Source organism: Panthera onca, chromosome E1, assembly GCF_046562875.1.
Source record: "Panthera onca isolate mPanOnc1 chromosome E1, mPanOnc1 haplotype 2, whole genome shotgun sequence".
Taxonomy (NCBI): domain Eukaryota; kingdom Metazoa; phylum Chordata; class Mammalia; order Carnivora; family Felidae; genus Panthera; species Panthera onca.
The window spans coordinates 4,699,173-4,725,279 of NC_138352.1; the positions used below are offsets into that span (position 1 = coordinate 4,699,173).

Below are 26,107 nucleotides of genomic sequence, written 5' to 3' on the forward strand. Positions count from 1 at the left end.
TGAGCGGAAGCGATTGAGGCCAAGAAGGCCATGGGCTTTTGGAAAAGGCTTTTCTGTTCACCATTCGAATAGACTTTGTTTCTGAGAGCCAAGCATTGAGCTCCTGCTGGTGGCACATGCTCACTTATAGAATCGTGTAGAATGACCAGCCTTCCGCAGACTGCTTGACTCACGGTCAAACACCCATGGCTCGTCCTACGCAGGTCACAGGATGCTGACTGATGTCTCCCCGCCGCTCCGTCCCACGGGTTCAAAGGGCGCATTTCCCATTTCTTCCGTTTCTACTCATCTGCCTCCTCCTCTGTTTATCTCTGTGCCCTGGAGGCCAAGGGAAGCCCACAGAAGCCGTGATGCAGTATAGTGACCTGGGGCTGCAGACCCCAGAATGACTTCCCCTAACTGTCCTCATTTCCTCATTTCACTTCCCAAAACAGAAATGCACTCACCCCCAGCGTCTGTCCTTCAGCTCTGAAGGTGTATCTGCTTCAGTCAGCTCATGGATTGAAGCTTGATTTTTAGGGGTAGCCAACAGGTGGTCATGCTGCTGTATCTGTAAATTAATGGTGCGTTTGCCAATCCAGAGCGGGGGGAGGAGGCAGGTCCTGAGTCCTGAGTCCTGGCCCTGCCGCTCACAGCCAGTTACCTGACCTCTCTGTGCCTCACTCCCGCTGAAAAGTCGGGATGCTAAATGGACCCACCTTATGCGATTTTCATGAAGAGTAAATGAATGGATTATTTGTGTGCGCTGTTATTACTGTGAGTCCTGGGACTCCATTTTCATAAGGGCCTGTATGCCTCATGCCGGTGGGGAAGGATTTTGTGCCAGGGCCGCTTAATTTTCCAGTTGCCCGATTTCTGCGCGTGGGGGGGCGGGGGCGGGGAAGTAAGAAGAACCCTGGTCTGCGTTCGCCGGGCTGGTTCCTGCACTAGGCTGCGTAATGGCTCCCCCAAAGATATCCATATCTGAGTGCTGACACCTATGAACGTTTCCCAAAATGACCAAAGGGACTTGCAGCAGCGATGAAGCTGGGGATCCGGAGAGGGGGCGACGATCCTGGATCGCCTGAATGTGGTCACAAGTATCCTTCTCAGACGGACACACAGGGGAGAAGACCGAGAGTGGAGGGGAAGGCGATGTGACCAGAGGGGCAGAGATCCGCGCGGGCAGGGACCTGGGGTCACGAGAAGCTGGAAATGGCAAGAAATGAGCTCCCCCCTGGAGCCTTGGGAGAGAACGCGGTCTTGCCTACAACTTGACTTTGGACTTTTGGCCTCCAGAAAAAGCAAGGAAATAAATTGCTGTTTTTTTTTTAGGCTGCCCAGTTTGTGGTAATTTGTTTTGGCAGGCACTAATCCGGTCAGCCGGGGGCAGGTACAGCCGAGGGAGCCAATGGAAAGAAACTACCAGCACCGCTATCCCTGAGAACGAGTCCAAAAGGGTGTCCCCTAAGAAAGCACCTTTCCCACGCCCAGGAGCTGGCCCTGGGGGAAGTGGATGTTAATAGGCTGGAGAGAAGTTACTGCTTCTCCATCTGTCCCCAATTCTGAACCTTGGCTGCCTGCTAAACTCTTTAAACAGATCTGGCCGGACAATGAAAGAAGCTCCCAGAAAGACACGAGAGCCCGGTGGCAGGCAACAAGGGGATGCTTGTCCGGATCCGAATCCGGGCTGCTGCGCCCTTGACCTCCGGCTGCTGAGGCACCTGTTGCCGGCGCCCTTGGCTTCCCCGGGCGCTCTCGCACGCGGCGGTAACTGGGAATCGTCAGCGCACCGGAGCTTTTGCTCTGGGCCAGACACTTCACGAGCACTGGCTCGCTGCTTGTCCCACCTACCCACTGAGGCAGGTCCACCGTTAGCCCAATTTCATAGATGAGGAGACTGACTTGAGTTAGGGACCTGTCTGGAACTGGCTCAAGGTGACGGGGCTGGCGAGTAGCAGCTGCCAAGCAGGGACTCAAATCTCACCAGCTGCCTTCTGAGGGCACCTCTTCATCGCCAATCTGGATGCCCGTACCATCTTGGGCCATTTACCACCCTCTGGCTCCTCGTGCGGGGGCTTTGAAGGCCCATGGATGCAACCGGGAAGCTCAACCAGGTAGGGAGAGCATCACTGTACCCATCCGTCACACTCGGTGGTGGGTACCACAGAAGGCATTAGCTACGTGTAGGTGGGAACTTAAGGCACAAGATGACTTGCTTAACTGACGCAGAAGTCCGAGATAAAAGAAGAAACCCTCGGTCCTCGTGACCCAACGTGTGAAAAAAAATAAAGATCCTACCAAAGCTCAGAGCTTGTTGATTTTGGATGGCTTAACAGAATGGGCTAGATGCCTCTGGCGACCTGGAAGGACAGTCCGGGAGCTGAGACTGTGACGTCAGGTGGGAACTTGCTTCTCTGACTTCACGACAGATCCGATCTGTTAAGACCGATCCCCAGAGATGTGAGTAGATTGCACACTCTGGAGAGGAGTGCACGGACCATCCCTAGTCTAAGGGGCCCTCAGACTCGAGTCAGAACGAGTGGATCCCTTCCGCTTGGGCTACAATTCCCCGGTTCTGGTCCCGGACATAAGCTAAGCACCAGAATGACTAACAGACCTCACGGGTTTGTTAGTAAATGTGGAAAGGGCTGCAAACTATAACCTCTCTGGGCGAGCCGCAGATGTGGGGAGACAGTAGAGGCTCTGGAAAGCCCTGCAGCCAGCCCTCCCCAAGAGCCCTTCCTTTACACAGCACGTGTCAGCACCCACTGGATGCTGTATTGCACACAACACCCTTGGAAAATATTAAATATTAATACTGGACCAAGGAACCCCTCAACCCAAGCACGATGTGATGATTCATAGAGCAGGGGTCCCACACTGTCACCCATTATTTCCATAGGACTGTCACCTCTGGGGAAGACCAGAGGTTCTCAACTAGAGGCAATTTCACCCCCCGAGGGGATGGCGATACTTAGAGACATTTTGCGTTATCGTTGGTGGGGGGAGTGCTCGGGGGGTGCCGCGGAACACCCGATGGGACATAGGAGAGCCGAGCGCAGCAGAAAATTGGGCCAAAATGTCAGCAGTGCTGAAGTTGAGAAACCCTGGGCTGGAGCCACAGAATCACTAGGAAATAAAGCACTGAATCCTCTGATGATGACCCGATCGCTATGATGGGTTCTGGACTCTGTGCAATTTAATATTTTCCATAGACACCATCAAAGCCTTCCTTGGGGCCTCCTACCCTCCTCTCTATCTCTGTGCAGCAAAAATTAAAAATGCTGCTTAATTGCTTAAAAAAAAAACAACCCAGTGTGAGTCAGCAGTCATTCAGTCATCACATTTCTACCAAACTAACAAGCATGTTGACAAAATCCTAACACACGTGTTACTTGTAAGAGATGCGGCATTGATCCACTTACGTGTCCCAATTTTGGTTCTTTTCATCCTCCAGTTGTGCAATCCCCAAAGCAACAAATCTATGTTTCACAAACACACACACACACACACACGCACACACACACACCCACGCACACACATGCACACACACACTGTTAGCCGATGATACTGACATCGTGTGGACATGTGTCTTCTCTGGTCTGTACCATTTTCCTGAGTGCAGAAAACAGAAATGTGGTCTGGGGTGCCTGGGTGGCTCAGTCGGTTAAGCGTCCGACTTCGGCTCAGGTCATGATCTCATGGCTCGTGAGTTCGAGCCCCGTGTCGGGCTCTGTGCTGACAGCTGGGAGCCTGGAGCCTGCTTTGGATTCTGTGTCTCCCTCTCTCTCTCTGCCCCTCTCCCGCTGATGCTCTCTCTTTCAAAAATAAATCAACATGAAAAAATTATTATTATTTTTTTTAAAGAAATGTGGTCTAAAGGCAGTACTCAGAGTGGACCAAGAGAAAAGAGGAACTTTAAAAATCCACACCCTGGGTCCTCTGATAATCGAAGGTTGATCAGAACATATTTATTTTCAAAAACGTGTGAGCTTTTCCTTACTGCTTATCACACAGGCACGGACATTTGAAGGACAGAAAGATCTGCATGAAGGGATATTTAACTACAGGGGGTTGCAGTAGAGGGCTAGGCTGGGAGCACATATTTTCATGGTTTGTAGGCAAATTTCCTTGTGGCTCACCCACAGCTGAAATTCTTTCAAGTCCTTGGCCCGTGAGCTAGCGCTAATTTGCATGGTATTATTTTTTCCATCGGTTTAACAAACTGAGAGCATGATTGCCGATCTTGGCCTGTTTTCCTCCTCAGCATGAGCAGTGACCCGTGTGCGGGAGGATGATTTATTGAGATATTAATTTGTGGTTTTTTTTGTTCTTGCAGAATTTCTCCCACCCCCGTTCTGAGAAGGTAGCTGGGCTTTTGCATGTGTCTCCGAGGGTGTTTATGATCTAGGACCGAGCACACACTTTGGACAGGCTACCCCACTCCTTCCCTCTCTGGCTTTTTTGACTTTTGGATTTCTGGGAAGCCTAAACTCAGTGAGGGGATACGCTTGACAGGGGAGTTTGACAGAGACCAGGAGGTGCCTACGGAAGCAGAGAGTATTGGGGAGGTACGCAGATTCCCCGAGCTTAGGAAAGGTGGCTTTGGGGTCGTGTGTCTGGCCTGTTTCCTGGGGGTGACCCAGGGTGGTGGAAAATGGCATAGCGTGCCTAGGAAGGTGCATTTCAGGTACCAGAAACCCACCTAGTTCTATACTTGCACTTGAGATCGTTCCAGACCCCACAGTTTCCCAGCTGGACGAGGCTAGGTGATGGGACGTGGATTAGGGGGTCCTCCTCAAGTGTTCTACCACCGGAAAACCTTCAGGCCATCCCCCCAACACTGAGGGGGTTTGGGGAAAGGAGATCCCGTGATGGCTCAGATTCAATTCCCAACCAACCCAATAGGAGTTTCATTTCATTTGACTTTCTTTCAAGAAAAGTTTCATTTCATTTGATTTTTTTTTTTTTTTTTTTTTTTTAGGAGAAGAAATCAGGGCACCTGGGTGGCCCAGTGGGTTTGACGTCCGACCCCGGCTCAGGTCAGGATCTTGCGGTTCGTGGGTTCGAGCCCCGCCTGGGGCTCTGTGCTGAGCGCTCGGAGCCTGGAGCCCGCTTCGGATTCTGTGTCTCCCCCTCTGTCTGCCCCTCCCCCACTCACGCTCCGTCTCTCTCTTCTCTCTCTCCCAAATAAACTTTAAAAAAAGAAAAAGAAATCCATGTTACGTCTCCCTCACACCTGTGCTTGCGGAGCAAAATCGGATTTTGCTGGAGTAACAATCTCATCCGGAAACCTCAGTGGGTTTCGCCCAACGAAGCCTTCTCTCTCACTCACGTGCCTACTTGTTTAATGAAGGTCACAGCACGACCCAGGGACCCGGCTTTAGGGACGCGCCGAGATCCCAGCGAGTGGCCTTCGAGGTCATCACGGGGAGAAAAGACAGGCACCGGCTGTTAAGGGCTTTGGCCGGGAAGTGACACAGTCATCCCAACTCCCATACCATGGGCTGGAACCAGTCATAGGGCCTCCGCCTGGCTGCAAGGGGGCTGGGACACAAGGGGAACACATGGATTTTGATGCCTCGGCCGCAGTCTCGCGGTACTTAGTTCACATAGGATGACTTTTTTTTTTTTAACGCTATCAACTTGTGTTTGTGTAGAGCTTACTCCAAATGCATCCGGGGGGGTTCTTTGCATGGATTAGATCTAGTTCCCTCAAGCCCTGTGAATACGTCATCCCTCCCGTCTCCGGAAGAGGAAATTAAGGAAACAGCACGGGAAATGGAAAGGAGGGCCGAACAGCCAGGCCGTCTGACCTGAGCCTTTTCTGTTCTTCAACCAAAGCCTGAAATCAGAATGTGGGGGAGACAGCCTGTCGGTAACCGATGTTCCCCCTGATTATAAAAGCAACGTTTCTTGGTGTAAAAATCAAAAAACAGAGGGTGCGGAGAAAGCGATGCTCCGTCAAGGGTTTATTTAGATTCCTGCCGGGGCCTCCGTAAAGACAGGGAGAGGTCGTGGGGGAGACCGCGAAACACGCTGATCTGTTCGCCAGCGGGAAAGCAGGGACTGTATCGAGATTTGAGGGAGATTTTTGCAGAATGGGCGGATTTCACAACACAAACTCGTTTCTATCCGGTTGAAATACAATCACTTCCTCCTCTCGGAGCTGGCTTCATGCTGTGTTGCAACAGATCTCTTGTTTTCGCGGGGGCCACCTGGATTCCCAAGCCCATCCTGACCTCATGGGGTCACCGCTCTGGCTCAGCGGTTGAGTAACACCTAGCCCAGGTGACAGGGGCTTCTGAGCTGGAGGGGAGCCCAAGGAGAGGACGCCTGAATCGGAAGGGGCGTTTCAGGACCCATTCCAGGCACGGGAACCGTGTGGACGGACCTCCGTTCTGATGAGCAAAAATCAGGTACAGGAACCAGTGATCCGAAAGGGGTCTACGAGTCGGAACGATGGTAAGAAAACTCGCTCACCTCGACGCGGTGCCTCCCCTGTGCCAGGCGCTATTTTAAGCACTTTGCAACTTTGAGCTGTTGAATCCTCACAGAAATTCCGTATAAAATCGGTGTTACCGTCACGACTTCCTTAAAGGCACGGGGACCAGGTGACTTGTCCCGGGTCACACGGCTACAAAGTGGCAGGGCTGTGATGAAACCCAAGCCTGGAATCAGAATGTGGGTGAGAGATTCTACCGATAACCGATGTTCTCCCTGGTTTAAAAAAGCAAGTTTTTTTTTTTGGTGTAAAAATAAAAAAGCAGGTCTATGGTGTATAAGGACTGACAAGTTGAGCTATTTTTAATTTTTATTTATTTATTTACGTGTATTTATTTTGAGAGAGACAGAGAGGGCGCGGGTGGGGAAGGGGCAGAGAGAGAGAGGGAGAGAGAGAATACCAAGCAGGCTCCCTACTGTCCGTGTAGAGCCCGACGTGGGGCTCGAACTCACGAGCTGTACGATCGTGACCTGAGCCGAAACCAAGGGTCTCTTAACCGCCTGAGCCAGCTGGGCGCCCCAGTTGAGCTATCTTTTAAAGCTTTTTTGGTGCTTCTAGCCCACCCAGCAATAGCGATTCATGTGTCCATAGCAGACAGGTAGGGAGCGTTTCTGCCTCGGGCATGTCTGGGCCGTGATGCAAGGGGGCATCTGAGAGCTCCGCCCGCAAGGCCTCCTGCCCTCCAATCTCACTTCAGATATGCTTCCAGGACCCGATCTGAGACAGGAGGCAAAGTTCAAGTCAGTGTGGAATTTCCGCCTTTGAAATCCGGTTTCTAGGGGAACCTAGCCTGTCTGAGCCTTTCTCTGTGACCCAAGGTGGGCGTAGTAACAGTACCTCTCTTGTGGGGTTGTGGTGAGAATTAAGTGAGATAGTATGCAAAGGACACAAGCCCTGTGCCTCGCCCTGAGCGCCCAGAGTACGTGCTCACCAGGGGTCGGCTACTGTCAACGTCACCAGCTCACCAGAGGCACGGCCGGACGGGAAAGAGATCAGCCTGTTTAACTGGCTGAAAAAATACTCGGTGACAAGAGAGGAGAAGAGAAGAATTAAAATGGCATCTGCCATCTGCAGGACTCCTGTCGTTTCAAGTCGTGTGACCGAGGACCGTTTGCTGACGGACCCGTTTTCGCTCAGAGTGTGGGTGTAGGGGGTGGGAAGGGGTGCGATTTCTTTTCTCTTTCTTTTAAATTTATTCACGTATTTTGCGAGCGAACACAAGCGGGGGAGGGGCAGAGAGCGAGGGGGAGAGAGCGAGAATTCCGAGCAGGCTCGGCACTGTCCGGGCGGAACCCAACGCAGGGCTCGAGCTCACGAGCTGCGAGACCGTGACCTCAGCCGAAGTTGGACGCTGAACCCCCCAGGCGCCCCCGGGGTGTAATTTCTGAAAGAGGTAGGCTAATTGCACATTGACCCGGTTCTGTGTTTTCTCCGCTTGCAAGCATGAGGCATTTGACGTCCCGGTGACCACGGACAAATCAATATGTGTATTTTCTCTCTCTGGACGCACCGGGGCTTCCAGACAAGCGGGGGGCCCTGGCTGGGCTGGACCCACGGGTGTTTCACCCTAGCAATGGAGCTGACCCCGGCTGCTGAGTGTCATTGACCCGAGTATCACACACACATGAGTAAGGCTGGATACGGACAGGTAGCGAGTTGTCCGCGTGGAACATAAAACAATGTACCACATGAACCGGGCACCCTGCTCAGTGCGGGACAGACCCCGCTACCCCTTGGGGATGGGTATTACAGCCCCCGACTCCTGACCCGGACGCTGAGGTTCCAGGAAATGAGCCTCAGGCCTTTGGGCGCCTGGTGGCAGAGCTGGGATTTAAACCCAGAACTGCCTAACTACAGAGCCTCTCAAGTACTCTTTTTTCTCATTCATTTACCAAACATTTATGAGGCACCTGTTGTGTACAAGCAGCCTTTTAGGTACGGGATCACACTGCCAAAGAGGCGAGCAAGCCTCCGTCCAGCGGCTCCTGTGGCTGCCGTAAGAAATAACCCCAAACGTGGTGGCTTTCCAGAAATTTATTTTCTCACCGTTCTGGACTCCCAGAGCTTGACATCGAGGTATCAGTGAGGCTATTAGGCTCCTTCCGGGGGCCCCGGGGGAGAATCCATTCTTTTTTTTCTTTCAGCTTCTGGTGGCTGTTGGCCTACCTTGCCTGGTGGCCACATCACCCCGGTCTCTGCCTTCTTGGTCGCACTGTGTCCTCTTCTGTGTCTAACCTCCCTCTGCTTTTCCTTATAAGGACCCTTGTTCTTGTTTTAGGACCCACCCAGATTATCCAGGATGATCTCCTCATCCTAAGATTCTGAATTACATCTACAAAGACTTTTCTCCCCCACCACCCCCTAAGATACCGGTGAAAGATTCGGGGGGGATTTGGATGTGGATATATCTATTCAGTTTGATACAATCCTTAAACGCTTACGATCTAGTGAGGTTTTACGCTAAGCAGATCAACAAACAAGAAGGTGTTAAATTGTGTCAAGAGCCCTGATGAAAATAAGGCAGGAGTGGCAAGAGAGAGTTGGGGACCCCTCTAGGTTGATGGGACAGGAAAGATCCCTGTGAGTGGGCAGTTTTGAAAGGAGATCCAAAGGGCAAGAAGGAGCCAGCTGTCTCCTTTGGGGCTCAAACATTCTGGCCCATCTGCTTGTTTCTGTTTTTGTTTTGAGAGGGAGAGAGAGCGCACAAGTGGGAGAGAGAGGAAGAGAGAGAGAAAGAAAGAGAGAGAGAGAGAGAGAGAGAGGAAAATCTTAGCAGGCTCCACACTCAGAACAGAGCCCGACTCAGGGCTCAATCCCATGAACCTGGGATCATGACCTGAGCCGAAACCAAGAGTCAGAAGCTCAACCGACTGAGCCCCCCAGGCATCCCTCCATCTGCTTACTTTTCTATACTTAACGAGTAACTGATGTTTTTGGATGAGTTGGGCATAGCAACCCTCCCCCCCGCCAAGAAAGTCAGGAGGAAGCATTTTCGTAAGTGCAGACAAAACAGTTTTCATATCACAGCTCATGAGTAGCCTTAACAGATCGCTTAGCTCTGTTATTGCCAGAAAGAAGGGCCATGGAAAAACTGCCATAAATCCAAGCTCATCATTTCTGGCTGACCTCCTCAGACGTTTTTAATGGCTTTACAGCTCATAACAGAACAGAAAACCACCTCATTCGGTTACATTTTGCAATGAATTTAACCCTCGGGGACCACTAGTAAGTTCCGCTGCTCAAATTAGGCACTCGATCGTTGCTCTGTCGATGGTTTTTTAATACCTAAGGTGGGCATTTGGTTATTATCTATTTTCATATTTTTCCAGCCCCAAATCTTGCAGTCACATGCTACAGCATATGGCTTGGAGGTACCGATTACCCTCTGGCCCATCTGTCACAGCAGATCCACAAGTATCTCGGGAGGATCCCGACTGCCCTTGGAACTTGGGCTCCTCGCTGGGCACAGGTCGGTGGCTTTGAATCCACTCACCCGTCTGGTTTGACCGTGACCTTCTTCAAGAGCCTTTTGTGTTTATCTCCAAGTTTAGCCAACAGCCAAGTCTGTTTCTCTGCGCTGAACGTCAACCCTGACGAGCTGCACTCCAGGCGCCTCCAGGAGTTTGACCCTAAATGCGCTGCCACTCAGTGTCGTTCAGAAGCTCTGCTAAGACAGCGGGAGGGGTGGAGGACTTCCCCAAGCGTGCACCTGCTCCCCATTCCCCTGGAACCTCAGCGCTGTTGATTTTCTCCTTAGATAAGACAAGCCGGCAGGCCTGTGTGCCGGGAACTGGGCAGTGTGGCCCACGGGGACATGACTGCACGGACTTGCTCTGGGACACAGTGCCGCTCATGCTGGGGAGTGCATGGAGTCACCGACGGGACCGTCTTCCAAGGTGGAGGACCCTGGTGCTTACCCACAAGGTGTCCTCTGAGCGGTAGGATGTGAGGGAGGAGGACCCCGGGGAATTGACGGGAACCCTATGGTCTTCCTGGGCCACAGGCTAGCATTCGCCCTGTAGACACGACTGATGGGTCCCCAAGCACAGCTAACTCTGGGGTGGGCAGGTGTTCACAGAAGCGCTCTGAGAAGCTCTTCACTCTAGGCCCCATCTGTCCTATTTTCCCTTGGACTTGTTTTTCTCAACTATTTTACATTTATTTTATTGTATTGTATTTTTAAAAATTTTTCATGAAAAAAAATTTTTTTAATGTTTATTGATTTTTGAGAGAGGGAGAGAGAGAGAGGGCAAGTCGGGGAGGGGCAGAGAGATAGGGGGCAGAGGGTCCGAAGCTGGTTCAGCTGTCAGCACGGAGCCTGATGTGGGGCTTGAACTCATGAACCACGAGTTCATGGCCTGAGCCAAGGTCAGACGCTTAACCGACTGAGCCACCCAGGTGTCCCTACGTTTATTTTAGGAGATAGATCATAATGATGTTTATGATCTATCTCATCATAAAATAATGGGACAGTTACAAAGGTAACTGACGGCCTTTCTATTCATAACGGTACGGGGGGCAGGGTGCTCTCCCCAAACACCTAACGTCCAGGACCTAAATCCCTGGAACCGGGGAATGTGACCTTGTTTGGAAATGGCATCTGTGCAGATGTAACACAGTTCAGGATTTTGAGAAGAGATGGTCTTGTATTATTCAGGTGAGCCCCAGATGCAGTGACACGTGGCCTTCGAAGAGAGACACATGGGCGGAAGAGGAGGTGATGTGACCGTGGAGGCAGAGCTTGGGGTGATGCGGCCCCGAGTCCAAGAATGCTGGCAGCTATTCTTGTAGCAAAGGACTTGTGCGCCGCACCCCACCCCCCCGCCCCGCCTCCCCAGAGCCTCTGACACCTTGGTTTCAGATTCAGCCTCCAGAAGTGTGCAAGGAAACATTCGCAGCCCTAGGAAACCAATGTAGTGACGGAATTCCCTTCTCAGAACTTGCTCAGGAAATGCGAAGACCCAATGGCTCAAAGACGTGGCTGCCAGCTTCTGAGATGCGGGGCGTCGTCTCAGGCTCGCAGCTGTTGCCGAACATCTCGTAAAGTCTCTGCCAAGGGGTCCAGGCCACGGAGCAAAAAAGTGTGTGGCATTAAAATCCTTCCTTGATGGCAGGGGTGCCTGGGTGGCTCAGTCGGTGAAGTGTCCAACTCTTGGTTTCAGCTCAGATCATGATCTTGTGGTCGGTGAGATCGAGCCCCATGTCAGGCTCTGCCCTGACTGGGTGCAGCCTGCTTGGGATTTTTTTATTTTTTATTTATTTTTGAAGGAGAGAGAGAGAGAGACAGAGCGTGAGCAGGGGAGGGGCAGAGAGCGAGGGAGACACAGAATCTGAAGCAGGCTCCAGGCTTCGAGCTGTCAGTACAGAGCCCGACGCAGGGCTCGAACCCACGAACCCTGAGATCATGACCTGAGCTGAAGTTGGACACTTAACCGACTGAGCCACCCAAATGCCCCCTGCTTGGGATTTTCTCTCTCTCTCTCCTTCTGTCTCTCTGTCTGCCAACCCCCTTCCCCCCCCGCCCCGCTCTCTCTCTGTCTCAAAATAAATAAATAAACATTAAAAGTATTTTAAAGTCCATCCTTGATGGTATTTGATTTTCTGATAGCAAATGATACTGGAAGACCTCAGTTTCTCATTCTTCTATTAGAATAACATAATACTTATGATTATAATAAACACAGCACACAAATGTTTCCCTGTGTTGTTCTGACACCATCAAGTTTCACTGAGGGAGTTTCTGTCCATTTCAATGGAGACTCCTCTGAGAGGTGTGGCCTCTGATGGTCTCGGTACAAGGCAGTACTCATAGTTTCTCCCCGGGGGTCCTGCATAGCATCCACTACAGACAGTTGAGGTCCCACCAGCCCAGGCTGTTGCCAAGGACGCTGCTTTATAACACAGCTTTATAACAATTTGTGCTTCAAAACACAGACTGACTGGATGTCTTTCCATGGGGACACTCAGGTCAGCCTCTTACTGCCTGTAAACACCAATCTACGGTGAATGAATTACAGACTGTTTAAAAGAGCTTCAGGAAAGGGGCACCTGGGTGGCTCAGTCGGTTAAGTGTCTGACTCCGGCTTGGGTCGTGATCTCACGGTTCGTGGGTTCGAGCCCCGCGTCGGGCTCTGTGCTGACAGCGCAGAGCTTGGAGCCTGCTTCGGATTCTGGGACTCCCTCTTTCTGCCCCTCCCCCATTCATGCTCTGCCTCTGTCTCTCTCAGAAATAAATAAGCATAAAAAAATAATTTAAAAAAAAGCTTCGGGAAGTGAAAGGACTCTCCACATTCATGCCATTACTAATATTAACAATTATTATCACAAATTCCCTATAGGTAAATGAACAGATAACGGTCTTTGGAGATTTGCTTATGAAATAATAGGCGCTTAATACACCTGATAAGCGAAAACAAATTTTCATCGCTGTTCTAGATATTCTGGCGGTTCACAGGAAAGGGAGTGTTTAAAAATTTACAAAACGGGCTTTAAGCACCCTTGAAGGATGACGTTGTGTCCTCGGCCCATCAATCAGAGGACCTGTGGACTTGGGGAGGAGGAGGACCATCCTAGGAGGGATGCAGGGAGACAGAGAGCCAGGTGTCGGCTTCTGGTCTCAAAAATGGTCTCCAGAAGAAGGGAGATCTTCAAGTCTACCCACAAACAGGTAGATTAAAAAGAAACTAAATGAAGAGCTAATCACTTGGCCCTAAGGAAAGGATTGAGGTCATCTTGTCTGTGAACGAGGGAGTTTTTAAGGGCTTGACAAGGGAGGCCCGGAGGCCTGGTGAAGCTGGGAGAACCACACCGGGGGAGGGGACAGTTTCAAAGACAGCTTGGCTTTGCCGTGTGCCCCAGGGAGCTGAGGTGCAGGCAGGCCTGAGCCAGCAGATTAGCCCTAACTATCCCTGTCAGTTAGCCTCTGTATTATTAGTCTGCTCAGGCTGCCATAACAAAATACCACACACCGGGTGTGGCTTACACAATAGAAATTTATTTCCCACGCTTCTGGAGCCTGGAAGTCCAAGATCAAGATGTCAGCCGAGATGGTTTCTCCCAAGGCCTGTCTCCATGACTTGTGGATGGCCGTCTTCTCCCTGCGTCCTCAGATGGCCTTCCCTCCGTACATAAGTATCTCCCGGGGTCTCTCCCGCTTCTTTCAAGGACACTAGTCATAGGTGATTAAGGCCCCACCCTGGTGACCTCATTTAACCTTAATTATCTCTTTATAGGCCCAGTCTCCAAAAACAGTCACATTCTGAGGTGCGCTGCAGGTAAGAACTTGAACATACGGGTTTTGTGGGAACATGATTCAGTCCACAACTGCTTCATTCGAGTTTTAAAGGGCTCTATTAGATTTCTTTCTCACGGACACATGAGGCAGGCTGTTGCCACTTACAGCTGCTGGCTCACTGCCTGACAAGTGCCAGCAAAAGGGACTTCCTTGGAGCCTCTGCTCGGTCCTAAGTTATTACACCACCTCCTCTCCAATGGCCAGGAGACCCAAATCTCCCCACGTGGGCTTTAATCTATTTTGGCCAACAGAAGGCAGCAGAAGCGACATTCAGCAGGTCCTGGCCAGGACCTCAAGGGGTGATGCCCACTTCCACTCTCTCTTGGTAACCTTCCACCACTACGTGATGCAGCCGGGATTAGCTGACTGCCACGCGGAACCACCGTCATCATCTCCACCAAGGCCCAGACAGGGGCCCCCCCCCCCGGGAGGGGACACAGCCTAGCTCAGCAGAGTTTATGTGGCACCTGACCACAGATGTCTCATTGAGCCCAAGGAGGCCAGAAGAACCGCTCAGCTGAGCCCAGCCCAGACTTGCAGAATCGTGAGCCAGTAAATGGTTCTTGTTTTTAAGTCATATTTTGGTATGATTTGCTGTGCAGCAAAGCAGGAATAGTACACAAGGCCTAAAAGATGCTCTCATTCGCTCAAGTGGCCACAAGCATTGGCAAAGCCATGGTGGGGGTGTGTGGCCGTGCTCTCACTAGTGATAATAGCTGGGAGTGAGGGGGGTAAGGGAGGGCAGGGGGCTTGGGTTCTAGGCCCATCGGTTTTTGAGGAAAGAGGAAAAAATGTTTACTCTATTCCCATATAGTCCAAATCAGCGGCTTTCAAAAATTTTCTAGAAGTGGAACCTTCCTTACAAAAGAAACCTTGCACAGAATCCCAATATGTATGAAATAAACTCGTCATTTATTATTATAAATCTAATTTATAGGCTAAAATATGTAAACTTATTTTTAAAAGCTAATCGATAAGAACAAGAAGGAAAACAGGATTACGAACTCAAGCATTCAAAAGTGGGGGGAATGACAGATAGAAGTAGTCTTATTTCAGTACCTGATTAATTTCCGCACATCGTTTTGGTAGCACGGTACAAAAAATCGTGATAAACATACATAAGTAGTTGGGACGGGAGACGGTTTTTAATAGCTCACCTTGCAATCTCAGAATACTCCTCAATTAAACAAAGATAGGAGGAGAAGCCATCTGTCCACCTAAGTTACCTGCCACAAGCTCTACAGGCTACCACGTGTGTATAACACAATCGGGTGTGAGTTTTCTCATACAAGAACTTCAGAATTGTGTTAAAGTACACTCTTTCAAGATGAAAAATTAATCCGTCATTTGCAGAACTTGAGAAGCATCTCCCAGAACCCTGGAAGTTCATGGAGCACATCTCGAAAATGCCTGTCCCATATTTTCGCTCTGATAGACCTTGAAGAAGAAATCTTGGTCAAAGATGTGCTGTGCCTGGAAAACAGAGCAGCAAGGAGCCTTCAGGGACCAGAGGTTCACTCTCTTCATTCCAAAGGAAGGGAATCCTGAAGAAGGTAAGTGGTTTCCTCGGGACTGACACACTGGCATCTGGGCTCTAAGTGGAATCTCTTTTTGGGAGAAAGAGACATGAGCCCACGAATGAGCTGGGTCCACCTCGGTTTCTTCTTTGGGCTCCCGTGAAGAGAGTAAGGTTGATTTAAGCCCCAATAAATGAAGATGCCTGTCTTCTTGGGAGGATTTTAATGGTTGGTATAAAAAGCCCGCACATGTTAGGAATTTGTTGTGAATGAATTCGATTTTCAAGTCTCAATTAAAACTCCAGAACAGTAGCTAAAGGAGTGCTCTGCGCTTAAGCTGAGAAACTTTCCAGCATCACCCGTGACAGTTTCTCCGGGACCCTTGAAGTCTACACCCAGGTGCACCGCTCCTCCCCTCAATGAGCCACCTGTCCTGAGAATGCACAGTTTCCAATGACTCCACCTCCCTGACGTCAGGGATTGGCTGAGAGGTGGGCACGCCTCAAAGCTGGGCCAATCATAGTCCTCTACAGCCTGGCTGTTTTCTCGGACCTGGCCAATCAGCATCTCTGCTCATTATCTTTTTTTTTTTTTTGGAAACCGGAGACTCCCTTTTTCTCTCTGGTCCTTGAGCAGCTGGGACCCAAAGCCGCAGGAGGGGATTAAGACAGGCCCTCACTGGGTTTTGGTTACGTGAGTCTCTACATTTCCTTTTCCTACTTGCGTTACTTTGAGTTAGGTTTCTGTCACTTGAAACCAAAGTAGACTTTCCAAAAGCAGTAAACTATTTCTTAGGAAAATAAGCATATGCACAGAATGCAAATTTGTCATAACATTTAAGGGAAACATAGACCTCATCCCTTGAACTCGGTAGGGTCCAGGGACCGCCCCCCTCCCCCCCTCCCGTGGGGGACAAAAAAAAAAAAACAAAACCACTTTCAATGAAACAGTGGTTAATAAGGGGCTTGATTTGATGATGGAGTTGTGGCTGGTCTTTCTCTAGCGTCTCCGACCCTTCCGAGGGGCGCAGAATGCGTAAAAAATACAGCTACTGGCTGTGCATAATTCTTAACTCAGAGTGGAAAACATGGGCTGAGCTGTAAGTGCAGATAAATACACTATTCCTATAGAATTTGTAACTCTTCAGCCATGGGGAAAAATGAGTCAGAAATCCAAAACTCCCCTTTGGACTAATGAAACTGAGACCCTGTGGGACACCTGAATTGGCCAGGAGAGACAATCTGTCCCTCCGCAGAGACTCCATTTTGGTTAGCAACATCAGAAATAATTTCCCTACGACCCCCCCAGAAACATTTCCCCACGATTCCACGACGACCCAGGTATTGATCGCAAGTTTGCTATCTGAGCTATGCCTGACTTCCCAGGGCCAGAGGCAGCTCTGATTTCCTTCTGCCGGGAGAGATCTTTTCTAACCCATCAACCTCTTCCAAGTTTTCTAAAATTCCATCTCTTCCCGGGCCAGCTTTTTTTTAATAGCCCAGCTTCTCAGTCCATGTGCCCCAGTGCCAAACTCCTTAAGTTTCTCTTTTACTCTCCGTATTTTGCTGAGTCTTATTACAGGTTCTTGGCTTAGGAACCACAGTCCTCCACTATTTTCTATTCCCTGTGGCTTTCCAGATGGAACTGGTCTGTTCCTCGGGGATCCAATAAATCAGACCCTTTTCTGATTCTTAACTTTGCGTCGCGCCCAAGCCCGGTTCTGCTGGCCGCCCCCAGTTCTTCCCCTTCAGAGTCCCGGATGCCAGCGTCTCCACAGCACTCAGACCCAGTCTGTCCTGATTTCACACTGCAGCCATAGGACATTCTGCCAAGTGACAGGGCACCAGAAGGGCTAAGCCCTTTTTGTTTTCTCCTTGCTATGGTTTTCATCAGGCATGTATGTGTGTGCCTGCCTCTGACAACAGGTTCGCAGATGCTCTTTGGCCTAGAAACTTCTGTTCCCCTAAAGCGGCAGCTGTTGAGAATGGTATCCCCCACTCGGCTTTCGGCCACAGGCAGGCTGACTTCAGCAGAATCCACAGGCTCTCGTAGGCCTCAGCTTAATGAATAATCACAAGAAAAACATGGGTCAGCACTTGCCAAGGGGCAGCTCGGGGATTGCGTTGGCTCACTCAGGGTCTCCGTGCTTCCCACTTTCTTTAAGCAAGACTTCTTGGCTGCTCTTCCTCAGAAAGTACCGGAAGCGGAGGAAATTCCCTCTTCCTGGCATATGACACCCTCTCAACTTTCCTTCGGGGCTTTTTTTTTTTTTTTAAATTGATTTCATCTAGGCTATTGCAATAAAGAGAACACCCACCTTAGCTCCAAATTTCAGAAAGTCTCAGTAGGGTGGCTTTGTCTTAGACCTTTACAGGGAGGAGTTAAAGCGACAGGTGGGGTGATTTTACAGTTGGGATTGTTTCAGTGTGAGGCTTTCTTCACAGGAGACAACAGACCATTTGCTCACAGGCCCCAAATCCTGATGTTGTCTGTTCCCCATGACGCGTTCCCCAGATAATTGACTCTGGCTGTCCCCGCCCCCTCCCAGCCCCACGAGAAACCATGAAACAGATGTGGCAGCGTGACCACGTGCAAGCCGGGGGCTTTTCGTGCCAGAAGCAAGTGGCTATTCATTCCCCCAGGAAGCTCCTAGCAGCTGCCATGAAGCCGGACGGGGCTCAGTCACAAAAAGTAATATGGTCTTATATGCAGAGGAGGGGTATAGTCAGAGAGGGGCCAGAGTGGGTGGAGGCAGTCAGAAAAGCCTTTCCGGGAGAGGGAAAGCGAGGGCCTGTGGACTTCAAAAGACGCACAGTGGTGCAGCTGGTGGTTGGGGCGTGCATCCTGGAGCCAGACGCTCTGGGTACGAAGCCTGCCTGTGGTTTGCCGGCTGCCTGACTTTGGAAGACAAGTGATATAACCTTCTCGTCCTCAGTTTCCTCTATGGAGGGAAATCAACGGCAGTACCAGATTTGTTTGCTATTGCTATTTGTTGGCTACTACACACCCGGGGGCTTAGAGCAACACCCATCGGTTCAGTCACCGAGTTCTGTGCCTGAAGTCCAGCCTGGCCGTACCTGTGTTCTCTGCACAGCCTCTGCAAGGCTGACGTTAAGCTGTCCCCCAGGCTGAGTTCTCGTCTAGCGACTGTGGGGAGAAATCTGCTTCTGAGCTTGTTCTCGCCCCTGGCAGAATTTGCTTCCTTGTGGTGGCGGGACTGATGTCCCTGTTTCCCTGCTGGCTGTCGCCTGCGGGCCAATCTTAAGTCCTCAGTGTCCCTAGCCAGGTGGCCCCCTCCATCTTCAAGTCAGCAGTGGCCCCTCAGATCCGTATCATACTTTGGATCTCTGATTTCCTTTTCTTTGATCAGCTGGAGAAAACTCCCTGCTTTTAAAGGGCTCCTGCGATTAGGTCAGGCACACCGGGATCATCGGTCTATCCCAAGGTCAACTCATCTGGGACCTTAATTACATCTGTACAATTCCTCGACACCAGCACCTAGACTAACATTTGGTAGAATAATGAGGAGAGGGCATGTTTACACCAGGGCTGGGAATCTAATGGGGCCACCTTGGAATTCTGCCTACTGCACATGCCTACTTCTTTTTTCTTTTTTTTAATGTTTTTATTTATTTTTGAGACACAGAGAGACAGAGCATGAGCAGGGGAGGGGCAGAGAGAGAGGGAGACACAGAATCCGAAGCAGGCTCCAGGCTCTGAGCTGTCAGCACAGAGACTGATGTGGGGCTTGAACTCAGGGACCGTGAGATCATGACCTGAGCTGAAGTTCGACGCTCAGCCGACTGAGCCACCCAGGCGCCACCAAGCACATGCCTACTTCTAAGGAAACCGTGAGGCCTAAGTTAGCACGTGTATGGGGAGTCCCTGGGCCAGACCAAGTATGTTTCATGTTTCGGGAAGAGGGATTTGCATGCAGTTAACCAGTTGAGTTCCCAGGATTGATGAGAACTTCGTGCGGTGAAAGGAGAGTGTTGGGGACTGGGAACAATGGAACAGCTGACAAACAGCCTCTAGTCCTTGGCCAAAGGACTTCATTTTGATATAACTGGACACAGGAAGTGCCTGTCCTCCTTGACTGGACAACAGAGAGCCTCCCTGATTTAGGTCTTTGCTGCAGAAACGGCAGCGAAGACTGGGTTCTGGAACGAGGGAGAAGGGACCCGAAGATGGCCCTGGGTTAGTCCTCTCAGACGCCATCGGTTTGGAGTATGTGACTCTGAGGAGAGTGGAGAGGTTTCTTCCAGCTACAAGTCCAGGGATGCGGGGATTGCTATAAAACAACAGCCCTTCCCAAACCAGTCAAGCAAAGCTCTAATTGGAAAAGAGAAATGGAAGTCACACACAGGTCGGGTTGAGGCCCGTTTTCAAACCAAAGGAGGTCATTTCCTTTCTTAGCCTGGCATCGCTGGCGGAAGAATCGGTCAGGGGGCCAAGGCCCTGTTGACTCTGGGAGAAAAGCAAATGGTCGCCCTCCAGGAGTAAGAACCTGGACTTTTATCTGCCTTTGCGAGTTGCACTGCCTGCCCCCAATCAATCCCAATGGTCTGGGGCCAGCACGAGATAAGCAGGAAAGAGAAAAAGAGGTACAGGCCTGGGGGGCTGGACGGGGTGAGAATAAAGAGATTGTATTTTTCATTCCATAGATGCCACGGTGGGAAGAAGCTTGGCCTTCAAAACCTCTTAGAACAGACAGTTCTCATTTCCAGCTGACTTCTTCATCTTTCCTGGCTCCTTCTCTCTCTCCCACCCCTCCCCTCCCTGCTCTCCTCTATCTGCCTCGGCTGCTGGGTCTTCTCAAAGCTTCCCCCGGAAAAACCTGAGCCAATTTACTCCCCTTAAACAACTGTCAGGTTTGAAAAGCTGCCCAGTGTCTTCGCTGTGATTTTCAAAGAGAAACACAGGGCTAGGCTTTCGGCGACAGCAAGTAGGTAGGAGGAGACGGAGAACACAGATACACACGTACGCTGCTCAGAAATGCTGAAGCTGTAATTGTGGGGAGACACAACCTTCCGGATACCTGAGGAAATGTCACAAAGAAAGAAAAGCAGAGAGTGGGGAGTGGGGAGCTTGCATTTATGTGTTAGCTGCTGGAGTCTGGGCATGGGGAGGGGGGCTGAGGGGTGAGAGGTGAGGGGGGTGGTGGGGCATGACCCTGTTTGGCCTTGCCTGTCAAGACCGGAGAGTTACAGAGGAGCCAACCGAAGATATGTGGGCAAAAGGCCCGGCCACTTCTGACACGTCAGAGGACAGGTATTGTCTGGCTTGGGTAGCTTGTGGGCAGAGAAGCAGCCCAGCCCACAAACCCAGAAAGCCCAGCCTCCGAGGCAAGGAAAGCAGCTGGGTGAACAGTTACCTGTGCGCCAGGTAAGCCCCGCCTTCCATCTGTAAGCCCCGCCTTCCATCTGTAAGCCCCGCCTTCCATCCATTACTTTGAAAGGAAAAGGCTTCCTGCGGCTGACTGGTTTAGGGCCTGAAGTAGTGAAGACTATACTCCCCTGGCTCTTTGTTCTGTCCTTTTCACTATTCAAGACAGGTGCCAAATGTGTCATCATGCCTGCTAGGGCCTGGCGTTGGCTCGCTGGCTGTGATCAGTGACCGACGACCCGACAGAAACATTTTCCCTGATTGCATTTTTCACTTGGATTGTGCCACACTTACTTACATTTTGGGGGAGAAAGGAGTGGGTTGGGGAGGTCTGCAGAAAGCCTGAGGGTCCCATAGCACAAGACTGTCCACCCGACACGCGATATATCTTTTGCATTTCAACTTAACCGAATACGGACACCCGATGAACAAATACTAATCGGAAACCTGGGACGTTCAAAACAACGTATAAGCCCCATCTTCCACTGAAATCGAAAAGGAATGTGCTGGGGGAAGAAGACGGGGCATTATCTACCTTTTATTGGTAGTGAGCTCACAGTTGTAGAAAGATACCTTCTGACTTCACATCATCACACACACATGGAGGGCTAGTCCGTGCAAGAGATAAGCCATTAGCAAGGTCATTCACTATTTCTTCCTTTGCTGTCTGTTCTAATTATCTGTCTGCAGCGAACTCTGGAGCCTTCCTTGGCCCTGCACGTTGGAAAAGGCATGCGGGCTTCATATTCATCAGGGCACTCTCTCGCTTAAGGTAATGGGGGACTGTCTCTCACAACAGAACAAGGCGCGTGATTCAAATTCACACTGGCTAACGAGTCTTCAGGTTCCGTTTTTAACCCTGCCATGAGTAACAATGCACATGCGTATTAATATCATCGCGTTGGCATTTACCATACAGTTCGGGTGAAGGTAGGTACCGAGATCCACTTTTGGTACTCGAGAGTGCAGGTTACTCATCCGTTTCAGCCACAAACCTCACTTGAGAGCTCAAGGATTAAAAGGGAGAGGGAAATAAATATCACAAGGGTCACATGCCCACCAACCCCACCAAACCACCCTGTTCCCTCCGAATACAGCAAGGTCACCAGCCCTCATTGGTCGATCCGCCGTTAAATGACCAAAACCGTTTCTGGCCAGTAAATGCGTCTTTGTGACACACAAGGGTGTAGAAATCAAGCTCCAAATCGATTGCCGGACAGATTGGTGAGGAAGATTTTTGCTTTTCTGCCCAAGCATTCCCCTAGGCTTTCCCTTCAGGACCAAAGTAACATGAAGAACCTGAAGGCGGCAAAAAGGTGCACACCGTGGGGTTACATTTGCCAAAGAGCCAGTGACTTTGCTCAAAGTCCCTTCACTTCTCAAATCTTCAACAGATGTGCGGACAATTTTCTAAGGGCAAAATTTCCTCGTCCATCGATCTGGCCGCCCACGTTATGGACGAAATAAAGGTAATGCTGAAAATGACAGTGTCCGAGGAGCCATCTCCAAGTGCCTTTTTATTACGCACAATTAGCCATGAAATGGAGAACCACTTCCTTCCTAATATAAAATCGTCAGCCATGGAGTTGCAGTTGAAATTCACCACAGTGATTTCAGCCAATAGCTCTCCATTTTGTGTCTTTTTTACTTTCTGAAAGCCCTCTCTCGGTCCTAGCACCACAGAATAACGAGCAAACAGTTAAACTGGGCTCGCACTGAGTTTCCACGGCGATTTATGGTCTACCCATCCTCCACAGGGACTCTGAAACCATCCGATGACATCTCATTTTGAAATCTCTTGCATTAAGGAAAGGGATGGGTGTGGTACATAAGTGAACTCTGGATGTGAGTGATATTTAGACAAGTCTGTACTTCAAAACAGAGCTCTAACTCATTTAACGTCCTCGGTCATTACCTGGGGATCTCAGTATCCACCACTGGGCCTCCTCCAAACCACCCCCCACCCCCCACATCCCCCGCGCCTTTTTACAAATATATCCTTCTAAATTTAAACCTAAATATGTTTGGTTTTTTTTCCCCCCTCTGCATTTTGCTTTGGATCTTAAAAATTCCCAGGTAGATTTTTATCTCCGTGCATGAAAGCATCAAGCCTGGAACCAAGTCTGCCCAAATCACCACAACACTAAAACCGCCTTCGGGTTCTAGCACTCACCAGAGGGACAAGCCACGTTTTAAACAGAACGGATCAGGGCACCAACCACTTAGCTTTCTGCCCCAGCTGACCTCTTGTGATCTCTGACCTGGGCATTGGAGTAAGTTAAGAGAATGAGCTGGGTTTTCAGGGAGTAGCATTGCTTTCTGGAAGGCGCCCAGGTCTAAAGCTAAGTGCGGAATTCGAACCAGCTCTGGAGTTGGCTCTGTCTGGGAACCTATTCTGGATCGCCCAACTCCAGCCGCGGCTTCCCACATCGGGGCGAGGATTGAAAGAGGCGGGTAGCCGGCCAGGGAACACAAGTGGGGCTCAGGAGTGAACCAGGAGCCCAAGGGGAGGGGCTCGGAGCATTTCCTGGCGGGGCTGCAGCCCAGAAACTTTTCCTCCCGCTGAGATGCGCTCGGGGCTGAGCTCTGCCGCCCGCCACGGCTGGTGGGGTCCGGGCAGGGCACACCCGCCGCGCCCGGGAGGAGCCGGAGCGCTGGGCGAAGCCGCGGCGGGCCGGGGCGGGGGGCGCGGCGGGGCCGGGCAGTGCGCGCGGCGGGCGCCTCGCGCCCGGGGTCCTCACCTGTTCCAGCGGGCCACCTTCCTCCGGTAGTACCGCAGCGCCTCCTGGCTGGCCAGGAGCGAGTCCTCCGGCCCGAGGAGCGGCGGCTCCTCCGGGACGCGGTACAGCGGGTGGGCGTAGAGGGCCTGCAGTTTGGAGCCGCGGCCGCCGCGCCGCTCGGGCCCGGGCCCGGCTCGGGAAAAGTTGCGCGCGGCCGCGCGGGGGGCCGGGGAGGCGGCGGCGGGGGCCGGGCCCGGGGAGGCGGCGCGGCGGGCGCACGGGCAGCCCCGCGGGTGCTCCCGGGGCCGCAGCTGGCGCCGCACCTGGGGCCAGAGGTGGAAGTAGAGGTCGGCGGAGAGCAGCGCGCCCAGCAGCAGCAGGGTCAGCAGGCGGTCCCGGCGCAGCGCGGGCATGGCCCCGCCGGGGCGCGCGGGCGTCTCCGGGGACCCGGGCGGGCGCTGGGCGCCGAGGGCCGGCCGGGGTCGATGGGGCCGGGGCGCTCACCGCGCGGGATCGCACCCCTCCCCCTCCTTGAGGGGTGTCGCCCCTGAACTTGGGGACCGGCGGCGCGGGGGCTCGCGGTGTTGCCGGGCGTCTCTTCTCCGCGTGGACTGGAGACCCGGGGATGGTGCCTCTGGGCCCCTGCTTCCGGCACCTTCTCTCCCCGCGCCGCCGGCCCGGGAGCCCGCGGCAGGGAAGGGCCGGGGGCGCGGGTGCCTGCTGTCCCCCGCGGTCGGACGGGCGGCGGGGCCGGGGGGCGACGGCGAGCGGGAGCGCGGGGAGCGGGCGGCGGCGCTCGCCTCCGGGCGGAGGAAGGCGGCTGCGGAGCCTGGGGCGTCTCTCCAGAGGATGCTGTCGCCTGGCGGCTGCTGCGACTGCTCCCGCGGCTCCTTCTGCGGGCGGCGGGGACGCCCGTGCCCCCGGCTGCTCTGGGCGAGCTCGTCTGCGCGCCCGACTCCTAGAGGCAGAGGTGACGCCGGGCCTCCCCCGCCTGGCCCGGCGCCCGCCCCTCCGCCCACTCGCAGCTGGCACCTGCCTCTGCCGCAAGCTCGCCAGCCAACTCCCGATGCCTCTGCCGGCTCTGCCCTTGCACCTTGTCACCCAACCCGCTGGGCGCGCCCATCCCCCTCGCCCGAGGCCTCCCACTTTCCCTGCTCAGGACTCAGTCCGGGCACTTTGGGGAGTCAGGGTGTGTGTGTGCGTGCGTGCGCGCGCGCAACCTTTTATTTTCATTTTTAGAAAAAAGACAATCCCCCGAAAGTCTTTCTCTTGTAAGATTCGCCAGATGGGGGTGTGTGTGTGTGTGTGTGTGTGTGCGCGCGCGCGCGCGCCTGTGTGTGTGCATTGTCTTTTCCCTCTTTGTATCTTCCCACCCGGCACATCCTAGGTCCATAACAACTACGTGCCCGGGTGCCTGGCACTTAGTAGGCACTCAGGAAATACCCAGTCAATGAAATTAAAAAGTTGGTCCTTTAAAAATAAGGCGCCACGTTTACCTAGAATCTTGGTGATTTCCTGTTTGGATGGAGTTTGATTCCAACTGTGCTTGTCCTTTACAAGGAGGAAATTTCTCCCGCACTCAAAGAGGGAGGGGCCGCCCGCTGACCCTCCTCTGAACTTTTGCATTTAGCTCGGTGTGAAAGTAGTCCACCCAAATGAATCACTGGAGGGCACATGTTATGTTTCCTCCTGATGGCTCGTGAAGTAATTCATGCTCCCCCCACATCATTTTCCTTTTGGGGAAGAGGGAGGGGGAGGGGGCAGGCCAGGCCTGAACTTCTGGCTCCTCTATTTAATGACCTGGGGCGCGCTTGGGGGGACAGGAGAGTGCAATTCTGATCAGGGAGGCGGCCCCACCCTGCTGAATGTTCAAGAAAATACATCTTTGCCGTGAGTTGCCTGCCCAGACAGCAAAGATTCCCATGTATGTTCATCTTACTCTTTAACCCTCTCCTTCCCTTGCTGGAGTTAGGAATCCTCAGATACCCTTTGGCTTGTGGGTTCAGATCAGCCTTCTTTCCCCTGTGGTTCAGTGGGGGGCGGGGAAGGGAGGAGGTTCTTGTGTTCTTCGCCATCCCCTCATCTGTCACTGAAAGATAATAATAGGACCTACCCCATAGGGTTGTTATGTGCTTGGAACAGCCCCCAGCACTTGGTAAATAAGTGGGAAATCTTTGTTTGCTAGTAACAGTTAGGACTTCTTGGCTCCTGTAGCACACTGGGTTAAGTTAGATACAATTTATGAGTGGGACAAAAGACATAAAGTGTGAAAAAGCAGGCCAGACAGGGACCACTTTCAGGAGCACATCATGGCCTCAAAGCCCAGTCCTGGTGAGAAATCCCAAGATGATACCATGGGGATCATCTGGTACTGGGTATTTCCTGGGTATTTCACTCTGCTGCTGGCCTATGGTGGTGGTTATTTGTAAGCCTTGTTGAATGATCTCCATCTTTTTATTTGGAACCAACTTTCAACTGGTCCCCAATTTCTGAGAAACTTTGCAACTTCTTTTTCTCTTTTTTAATGCTTATTTATTTTTAAGAGAGAGAGCGAGAGAGAGAGCCGGAGCGTAAGCAGGGGAGGGGCAGAGAGAGGGAGACACAGAATCTGAAGGAGGCTCCAGGCTCTGAGCTGTCAGCACAGAGCCTGACGCGGGGCTTGAACTCACAAACTGCGAGATTATGACGTGAGCCGAAGTTGGAG

General features: G+C 51.9%; 1 protein-coding gene and 1 long non-coding RNA gene across 5 annotated transcripts in view; one reads left to right on the forward strand and one right to left on the reverse strand.

The window, feature by feature from the left end:
• FAM20A (FAM20A golgi associated secretory pathway pseudokinase) overlaps positions 1 to 25,040 on the reverse strand; it is a 50,443-nt gene extending 25,403 nt beyond the window's left edge. The window contains exon 1 of the mRNA XM_060645592.3: positions 23,425 to 25,040. Coding sequence (XP_060501575.1) covers positions 23,425 to 23,816 — 392 coding nt within the window. The 5' untranslated portion in view covers positions 23,817 to 25,040. The remainder of the gene's footprint in view (positions 1 to 23,424) is intronic.
• Positions 6,007 to 23,409, forward strand: LOC132687409 (uncharacterized). 4 transcript variants are annotated; one of them, XR_009614092.3, is made up of 6 exons: positions 6,007 to 6,447; positions 6,540 to 6,670; positions 13,720 to 13,761; positions 15,217 to 15,334; positions 21,374 to 21,455; positions 21,938 to 23,409. It is a non-coding gene; the product is annotated as an uncharacterized LOC132687409 (long non-coding RNA). The 4 variants fall into 4 exon arrangements; XR_009614091.3 differs by having other exon boundaries at positions 21,374 to 23,409; XR_009614090.3 differs by lacking the exons at positions 13,720 to 13,761; positions 15,217 to 15,334; positions 21,374 to 21,455; positions 21,938 to 23,409 and adding exons at positions 10,245 to 10,425; positions 11,145 to 12,046.
• Positions 25,041 to 26,107: the final 1,067 nt, after the last annotated feature.